Raw genomic sequence first — 9,323 nt, 5'->3', positions numbered from 1 at the left:
TTCTCCCTTTAACAGGTCCTCTCTTCATGCTCTTTGCAGCAATCTTGTTTGGCCCTTGTATTCTCAATCCAGTTCATAAACTCTTGGATTGAAGCCACAAAGTTACAAATGGCAATAGTTCAATACACCCCCCTAAATGATGGGGAGCCCGGAATGTCCTACCAAAAACATGGGACGATGCTTTCTACAACGAGTGATAGACGCATCAAGAGTGGGGAATGAAGAGGAAAAGTTAAAATTTTACACAACCTCCTTCTCCTTCTGCCTCTGTAACTCAGCTTACCCCTTGCAAAGTCTAGATCACCTAGGTCCTGTAGTCTCAGAAAACGGGAACTTGCAATGCTAGAAACTGGAGTTGATCTCACTCACCCTTGCCCTGCTCTTTGCCCCTGCAAACCTGCTTAATCATGCCTCTCCAGGTCAGGCATCCCCCTCCCCATCTTGACCACTGTTCCCACGTGTGAGAAACCCCTTAGTTTAAACCAGCCTATTAACAGCTAGTGTTGCCCACTACAGTCTGTCTATAAAAACTCTGCAATCCCTTTGATCGGGGCCCAGAGCTTGGAGTGTTGACTCCTCTGGGCCCGCCAGCATAATAAACCTGAGTTCTCCAACCCTCTGAGAGTTGTGCTTGGATTCTCGAGTACCGGTTTCTGCAACATTACTGAAATGTCTTCAGCTATAAACCCGGAGACTGAGAAGATTGTGTGCCAACCCAAATTCACTCATGTCTCATTTGGAACCTTTCGAGTGTATTTACACTCAGGCAGAAAAACCAGGCGTCTACTTGATCCTGATCAAAGTGCACTTTCTCTTTTGGACCCAGGAGATTCATCTCCGAGTTAGGAGGAACTTCTAATGTATATGTCCTATCTCAAATTTTCTTCTCACCCATAAGACATCGTCGAGAGGTCCGGTACTGCCACCACCCAGCCTCATCACGATCACCTCCCACAGAAGGAACCTAGCTTCCCGAAGCCCAAACTGCCCTGGCAAAGGCACTGACACCCAAGGGCTCCTCGTGGAACCCCACTGCCCTGCCCCGTGGTGCCTTGTTCTGTGGGACTAGGGGATGCCTCTCCACCTTCCTCATGTGGCTGCAGCTCTTAGACTATCACTCCCGGTGTGGGGGTGTCCTGCTTTTCCTAGTGTCCCCACTGCTAACACGGCCTGTCACAGCACGCAAGCTCCCTGAAGTTCTGTGGAATAAATGAGCCGGGAGCAGGGCCTTATTTAGTTGGATTAGTTTTCTCCTACTTTCTTAAATAACCTGGGAAAACCCAAATAAACTGAGATAGCTGAGCTGTATAAAATGACAGACAAAAAGTATAAGAAGCAAGATTTTGCTATAATCACATTTTATTTTCTAATTCTTTCACCAAGTACATTACTGCTAGGTAAGTTGATATTTCCAAAATAGTTATAATTCATATCTCATGTTACCATGTTCAGGGTCACAAAATAAAATTGGGGAGTTCCCAAACTCTTTTAAAAACTAGCAAAACTCTTGTCCTTAAATTGGTAAGTACAAATACACGTGTGATCAATGTCATTCACAAAGTTAGATACCGAAGTTTATTAAGCCTTATGCTGAAAGACACATTTGAAAAATTCCTAAAGAAAACAGAGATCAGTCTCCATGTCATCGCAGAGAACAGGAACCTAAAAATGCTGCACACTGGGTTCCCCAAGTGGCCCAGGCCATCACTCCTGAGAAGGCTGACCACTCCCTTTTCATTTACAGAGGGAAGGATCAGCCTGGCTGCTGCTCTGGCTCAGGACCCCTCTTCCTCCTCCCTCACAGCCTCTGCAGAAGGGAGTGGGAAGGACCTAAAAGCCCTTCGGTTGACCCTGAGCAGATACTCCGTGAATTTCTCCTTGCTGGTCTCCGCAAAGGCCCGGGGACCCCACAGGAACTCGAAGCGAGCAGGGTCGCTGTCAGGCACCTGCCGGTACTCCAGGTACCCCTCCCGCACCCACACTTGGGTCAGCAGCTCCCTGGGCTCCCCATAGATGGGGTGCTCCCTCAAAGCACACACCCCCATCTTGCTGAGTGCTCCCCAGATCTCCTCCTCAGGGCTGCAATCCCTATTCTGGAGGATCAGGCTGAGGACCACCACCAGGAGGCCGGCCTTGGGCAGGCCCTGCCCACTTTCCTGTATTATATCACAGGTGAGGCCCAGGGAGGGAACCATGACGTAGATGGGTGCAGTGTTTAACCGCCTCACATCTACACCAAAGACCAGCAGAACGCACTCAACCGCTTGGCGGAAGACCACTGGGTAGTACTTTTGGTTATCCCCGAGGACCGTATTCATCAATTCGGCATCGGTGGTTGGCTCCTTGGCTCGATACTTGCAGAGCAGGAACGTCACCATGTTAGCCACCATTTTATTCAGAGCTTCCTGGGGCAAGGCCTCCTCAGCGGAGCACGAAGAGACTGGGCGGGAGGAGGCCGAGGGGGTTGCAGCCTCCCCTCCCTCAGCCCCCAAGAGCTGTGCTTCCTCTGGGCCCTGGGCCTCGCCTGGGTCCTGAAGGTCTTTCTTGGGCTTCCTCTGCTCACTCATCTCGACCACGAGCACGATGCCTGGGATCAAAGCACAGACAGGAGTGAGGCAGGGGACATTGTGGACCATAGGCCTCAGCTAAGAAATATACCCTGGGTGGTCAACACAGGCCACTTATAGGTCTCCTCTTGAGGGGTGCTCTCGGCCTCACACGGGCCCTCCTCCTGGGCAGTCTGACCCCCTGCTACCCAAAGGAGGAAGGGCAGTGGCTCTCCTGGGTGCAGCCAACACAGCCAGAGGTTCTGGGGCTGACACGGTGGGGGGATTAGGGATTTGTGGGGTCACCTCTGTTCTGGGATGGGGAGCCCCTGGTGCTCATTCATGGCACCCTCCTCACCTTGACTCCTGGTACTGCTTGGACCTCCTCTTTTCTCTGATGTCTGGACACAGGCCTCAGACCTCTGCTCCTGGTTCCTGGAACCCCTGTGAGAAAAATGGAGGGGGCCCCTTGGGGGTAGATTGTGGCACAGCCCTGGACTCTGAGGCTCCCCCCCACGAATTGTGGGGGAAGTGGTCCCCTTGTAGCTCCCTTGTAGTGCCCACCTTTCCCCTGCCACGGCCTGGACCCTGCCCTTTGGGGGCCTGCAGAGTAACTCAGAACAAGACCCGAGTTTGAAGGGAAAGCGCTAAGGGGCCCCACATGTGGTGGCACCTGCCCAGGGCCTTCCGCGGGTCCTAGGCTGGGGAGATGCTCGGTCCCCAGCTCACGTCCAGCCTGGACTCCCAGCACTGACCACAAGGGTGCGTTCGGCTCTGTCCGAGGAGTCCACCCTCTGTGGATCTGAAGCCTCCACCCTCCGGCTGAGCACCTCATCTCCTGAAGCCCCTAAGCCAGAGGTCGACAAACTGCGCATCCTGCTCAACCCGCTCTGGGACCTCTAAGACCCCCATCAAAGGCAAGGATCCCACCCTGTGTTGGGGTCTAACTGCCTCAGTCGTTCCCCACCTGGAGCCTGGATTCCAGGCAGAACCTGGAATTGGCCCGTCCTCCATTTTGAGGCCCGCCGCTCTCACCCGGTCCCCAGTCTCTCTGAGACCCGATGTCAGGAAGTGCGGCACGAGGTCGTCCTGCCTGGGGACTACTAGGGTCCCCTCAGTTCTGGGGTCCCGCTCCGCTCATTCCCCCATCAGGGTCCTCACCTTGACTCCCGGTAGGACCGGGGCTCTGTCCTCCCCCATTTTGAGGCCCGGCTCCTCACACCAGGTCCCCAGTCCCTCTTGAGACCCGGATGTCAGAAAGTCAGGACAGGTATAGTGTGCTCTTCTCACCCCAGGGTCTCGCAGGGCAGATGACAGGGGCAGGGATCTGTGGGGCTCCATCAGTCCTCCCTGGGGGTCGCTTTAGTCCTTCCTCAGGGCCTTACCTTGGCTCGGAGTAGAGATCCTCTCCTCTCCCCAACTGAGGCCCCGCCCCTTTATACCACGTGCCCCGTCTCTCTGAGACCCGGATGTCAGGACGTCAGACCATGCCTGTTGTTCTCATTCTACCTCGCCGTCTCCGAGGACCGACAACAGAGACAGCTTTCTTTGAGGTCAAGGGTCTCCTAGTCCCGCATCAGGGACCTCCACTGGTTACCCCACAGGACCGGGAATTCTCCTCTCTGCCCACCCGAGGCCCTGCCGCCTATAGCGGGTCCCCAGTCTCTCTGACACCTGGATGTCAGGAAATGCGGCATGTGCTCATCCCACCCTATGTGCTCCCTGAGCCCACTGTGATGGGATCCACGTTCCCCTCAGTCTATTCTCAGGGTCCTCACCCAGACTTCTTCAGAACCTAAGATCCTCCCCTTCTGCTTCTAAGGCCCGTCCCTTAAAGCAGGGCCCCAACCTGTCAGAGACAGGGATGCCAAAGGTAGGACATGCTGCCAAGTGCTCATGCCGCCACCAGGGATGCCTAGGGCTGACAGCAGGGGTGGGATCTGAGGGGCCCTGTGTCCTCCTCAGGGTCCTCATCTTGAGCTCTGGAAGGTACAAGATGTCCCTGAGTTTACCCAAGGCTGGACCGTTACACCAAAGCCCTCACTGCCCTGAGACCACAGCTTCCAGAGCTGCTGGTCTCCTGGGGCAGTGGAATGGCCTCTACAAAGCACATGTGAGGTGCACACTGGGATATGAGAGCCCGGGGTGCTGGGGTTTCACCCTCCAGGGACTGGACAAACTCCACATCTGTCGTCATTAGTTCCCCCACTAAGTAAGATACATGGCCCTGGAACCAGAGGGAACAGTGACCCCACCTACCACCACTCCCTGTGATCCACAAGGAAAGTTGTGCTTCTGGTCCTCCATGTAGCTTCTGCAGTTCCTCAGCGGAGCTATCTAGCCATTACCCACTTCTAGCTATTTACATTTGATTCCACATTTTATAAGGCAGACGGCCAGGCCGTGGGACACACTAAGCACATTTGAGTTCACAGTACCCAGCCTCATGTGGCTACTGGTTACTCGGTGGTGACAGGACATGCTCTTCCCAAAGGAAGATGGTTCCCACAGGAGATATCATAACAGTCCTACTGACCTATGAGCCATGGTTCCCACCTGGCACTTTGCGCTCCTCTCCGTAGAGGTTCAGGCACCAGTTCCCCATCCACATGTCTCCTCTTCTCCTGACCCAGCCCTGCCATGTGACGAAGGGAAAGGGAGAGAAGGATGGACCCCAGAAGGAGGCCAGAGGGCGAGGACTGTGTGGTCCTCATGTGACCCTGGCTTGAAGCTCAGCTCCAGACTCCTAGGCTGGATCCCTGCCCCTTGCTCCCAGGGCTCTCCACCCTCCTCAGTCCCTCTGGCTGTACCACCCCCAGGATACCCTCTGCAGTGCCCAGAATCCAAAATGCACCATCATCTTCCACCTGCCTAAAAACACCCACCTTCTGACTGTGCCACCGGGAGGAGCCCAGGTCCTCACCTTGGCCCTGAATGGATGGCGCCTGGACAGAGCTTCCATCAGCCAGTCAGACAGGAGCCCTTCCTGCTTCTTGGGAGCTCAGCCCCATGGATGTGGCACCACCTGCATCCAAAATACCTTTCCATCCCACCCCAGGCATCAACACAAAGGGGATGCTTTTCCCTCAAACAACATGCTATTATTATTTAGATGAACCATTTTTTCTTTGTATTAAAATCAGTGAATTAATCATGTATTTATTTCCAAATTGTTGTAGGTTTACATAAAGATCCCATGTTCCCTGCAGGCAGCTTCCAGGAAGCAGAGGGAGAAGAGATGTGGGCAAGGACCTGGAGTCTCTCCCCTGCCCTGCAGTGTGCTCGATGCTCAACAGACAGCAACCGGTAGGTGTAGCCTGCGATGAAGACAATGCCCTTCGTGTGTTGAGGAGTTTCTGAGAAAGCCAAAGATGCCTTGAATCCCCAACTGTTTCTAGTAACTACTCTGTATCAGCACTTTTAAATGCAGGATCTGATTTAGTTTCCAAGGCTCTTGTGGATGTCAGGGAGGGGGGTCCCCCCTCTTCTCCCTCCAGTGCTCTTTCTGCCCTACCCTCTGCAGTGACACCCACCCACAGTCTCAGCAGAGTGAATATGTGCCCCTACCTCCTGATGCCAGGGAGTGTAGCCTGGGAGACTCAGCTGCCTCCACAGGATAGAACTTGCCTGAGCACCTACACAGGTGCCCGTAGGCTCCCCAACAGCTGTGACCTTCATGAGGGGCAGGTATCAGACAAGAGACAATGGGGGGAAAAGGACAGTGGGAGTTTTCTTTACAAAATCCAGCAAGGATATGCACAATGCACCACCCTTCACCTGCAAGGAGGATTCTGAGGTATGTGAATTCAGGTTCAGTGCAGTTTTTATGGCTTTGGGGTCTGACCACCTGGGAAAGCTGACCCAACAGTTGAAGTGTCCAGCTGCCAGTTTCAAAGACGAACCCCATTAATATCTTACCAGAAGACTTAGGGTGGTAATCGAAATGTCTTCAACTATACCCCGAGACTGAATAGACTGCGCCAAACAAAATGTGCTCATTTCCCATTTGGAAACGTTCGAGTATATTTAGACTCAGGCAGAAAAACCAGGTGTCTACCTGTTCTGACCAAAGTGCACATTATTTTTCAGACCCAGGAGATTTATTGGAGAGATGATGAACTTCTAACACGCATGTCTGATTCCAGACTTTCCTCTCACTCATAAGACACTATCTACAGTCTGGCTGTTGACACCACTGAGGTTCATTACCATCATCTCCCACAGAAGGAACCCAGCTTCCCAAAGCCCCAAACTGCCCTGGCTCAGGCACCAACACTCGAGTGCTCCTCCTGGATCCTCACCGCCATGCCCCGTATTGCCTGTTCTGTGGGACTATGGAACGTCTCTCCACCTTCCTCGTGTGACTGTGGCCCCTAGACCATCGCTCTGGGTATGGGGTGTCCCGCTTCTCCTAGTGTCCCCACTGCTAACACAGGGCCTTCCACAGAGCAGAGGCTCCGTGAAGTTCTGTGGACTAAATGAACCAGTGAGAAGGGGGGGCTATTAATCTCATCAATTTTCCCCTACTTTCTTAAATAATAACCTGGCAAAATCCAAGTAAACAGATATGGATTAGCTGTAGAAAAGGACAGTCAAAACCTATAAGAAGGGAGAATTCACTACAATCTTTTTTTTTATTTTCCACCAACTATATACTGCTAAGTAAGTTCACATATCCAAAATAGTTGTAATTCCAGTTCCATGTGATCTTGCTCAGGGCCACAAAATAAAATGGGAGAGTTCCCAATCTCTTTTACAAAACAGCAAAACTCTGGTCCTTTAAATGGTCAAGTACAAATACATGCGTGATCGATGTCATTCACAAAGTTAGATACTGAAGTTTATTAAGGCTTAAGCTGAAAAAACACACTTGAATAATTCCTTTAAAAAACAGAGATGAATTTCCATGTCATCACAGAGAAAAGGAACAGAAAGATGCTACACCCCAGGTTCTCCCAAGTGGCCCAGGCCATCACTATTGAGAAGGCTGACCACTCCCTCTTCAATCACAGAGGTAAGGATCAGCTTGGCTGCTTCTCTAGGTCAGGGCTCCTCTTCCTCCTTCCTCACAGCCTCTGCAGACAGGGCTGGGAAGGCCATGCAAAACCATTGGTTGATTCTGAGCGGATACTCCATGACTTCCTACTTGCTGGTCTCTGTACAGGCCTGGCGACCACACAGGAACTCGAAGCAAGCAGGGTCATTGTCAGACACCTGCCGGTACTCCAGGTACCCCTCCTGCACCCACACTTGGGTCAGCAGCTCTCTGGGTTCCCCAAAACACAGTGCTCCCTCCTGACAAACATCCTCATTTGCTGAATGCTCCCCAGATCTCCTCTTCAGGCTGAGGACCAGCACCAGGAGGCTGGCCTTGGGCATGCTCTGCCCACTGCTCAGCATAGCATCGCAGGTGAGGCCCAGGGTGGGGACCATGATGTAGATGTGCTCCCTGGGGTCTACCTCCTTCATCTCCGCACCACAGACCAGCTGCAGGCACTCCGAGGCTTGGCTGAAGAGCACCGAGAAGTGTTCCTGGTTATCCCTGAGGACCTTCTTCAGCATTTCCGCCTGGGAGGTCATCTCCTTGGCCCGATAATTGAGGAGCAGGAACTTCATCAGGTTAGCCACCATCTCATTCAGAGCTTCCTGGGGCAAGGCAGAGCAGGAGACTGCGGGGGAGGAGGCCGAGGCTGATGCAGCCTCCCCCACCTCAGCCCCCAAGAGCTGCACCTCCTCCGGGCCCTGGGCCTCACCTGGGTCCTGAAGGTCTTCCTCAGGCTTGCTAAGCTCAGTCATCCTGACCACAAATGCAATGCCTGGGATCAAACCACAGACGGGAGTGAGGCAGGGGAACAGATGGGGGAGAAAGGGGGTGTGAGAGGCCTTGGCTGAGCAACGCACTCTGGGAGTTCTGACACAGGCCACTTACAGGTTTTCCCTTGAGGGGTGATCTCAGACCTCACTGGGGCATGCCTCTGGGGTGGGCAGTCCCCTGGCTACCTGAAGGAGGAAGTGGGGTGGCTCCCCAGGCTGCAGTCAGGACAGTCCGAGATTTCTGGGGCTGACAAGGTGTGGGGATTAGGCCCTTCTGGGGTCCCCTCTGTTCTGGGATGGGGAGCCCCTGGTGCATATTCAGGCCACCTTCCTCACCTTGACTCCTGGCACTGCCTGGAACTCCTCTGCTCTCTGACCTCAGGACACGGGCCTCAGACTTCTGCCTTCACCTTCTGGTTCCTGGAATTCCTGTGAGAGAAATGGAGGGGCACCTTGGGGGTATCCTGTGGCACAGCCCTGAGCCTTCTGGGATGGTACGAGGAGTGGACTCTGTGAGGTCCCCCCAGTTGTGTGGTGTGAGGTCCCGTCAGGGTTCCCTTGTAGTGTTCACCTTTATCCTGGCACGACCTGGTCCCACCCCTCTGGGGGCCTGCATGGAAACTCAGAAAAAGATGCGAGCCTGAACAGAAAGCACTAAGGGTCCCCACATGTGGCCGCACTGCCCAGGGCCTCCTGCGGGTCCTCAGCTCCTCCTCACGTCCTGCCTGGCCTCCCAGCACTGAGCACAGGGGCAGGGGTCTGCTCAGTCCTCACTCAGGGTCCTCACCTAAACTCCTTCAAAGCCTAAGAATCTCCCCTCCAATCTCTGAGGCCCTGCCCCTTATATCAAGTCTCCAATATCTGAGACCCCGAGTTCATGCCCCCACGAGAGTCGCCCCTGACTGACAGCAGGTGCCGGGACCTGTGTGATTCCCTGTGTCCTCCCTCAAGGTTCTCATCTTG

At 53.8% G+C, this 9,323-nt stretch overlaps 2 protein-coding genes across 2 annotated transcripts; both read right to left on the bottom strand.

Moving 5' to 3' along the window:
* Positions 1-1,341: 1,341 nt before the first annotated feature.
* Positions 1,342-2,986, bottom strand: LOC102416019 (melanoma-associated antigen 9-like). Its single transcript, XM_006039895.3, has 2 exons — positions 2,905-2,986; positions 1,342-2,587 (listed from the first exon to the last, which is right to left on the bottom strand). The coding sequence occupies exon 2, from the start codon at positions 2,565-2,567 to the stop codon at positions 1,776-1,778; it is 792 nt and encodes a 263-aa protein (XP_006039957.2). The 5' UTR covers positions 2,568-2,587; positions 2,905-2,986; the 3' UTR covers positions 1,342-1,775.
* Positions 2,987-7,688: 4,702 nt separating this feature from the next.
* Positions 7,689-8,342, bottom strand: LOC102415691 (melanoma-associated antigen 10-like). The gene has a single exon (XM_025277589.1). It carries the CDS (start codon positions 8,340-8,342, stop codon positions 7,689-7,691), a length of 654 nt encoding a protein of 217 aa, XP_025133374.1.
* Between the last annotated feature and the right edge of the window lie 981 nt (positions 8,343-9,323).

The sequence above is a fragment of the Bubalus bubalis genome, chromosome X (assembly GCF_019923935.1).
Source record: "Bubalus bubalis isolate 160015118507 breed Murrah chromosome X, NDDB_SH_1, whole genome shotgun sequence".
NCBI classification, from domain to species: Eukaryota; Metazoa; Chordata; class Mammalia; order Artiodactyla; family Bovidae; genus Bubalus; species Bubalus bubalis.
Note: the sequence above shows the minus strand (reverse complement) of the source record. Positions and strands in the feature narration are given on the sequence as shown.

Coding starts and splice junctions, on each gene's coding strand:
- LOC102416019 (XM_006039895.3), bottom strand. CDS start 2,567: ATGAGTGAGCAGAGGAAGCCCAAGAAAGACCTTCAGGACCCAGGCGAG.
- LOC102415691 (XM_025277589.1), bottom strand. CDS start 8,342: ATGACTGAGCTTAGCAAGCCTGAGGAAGACCTTCAGGACCCAGGTGAG.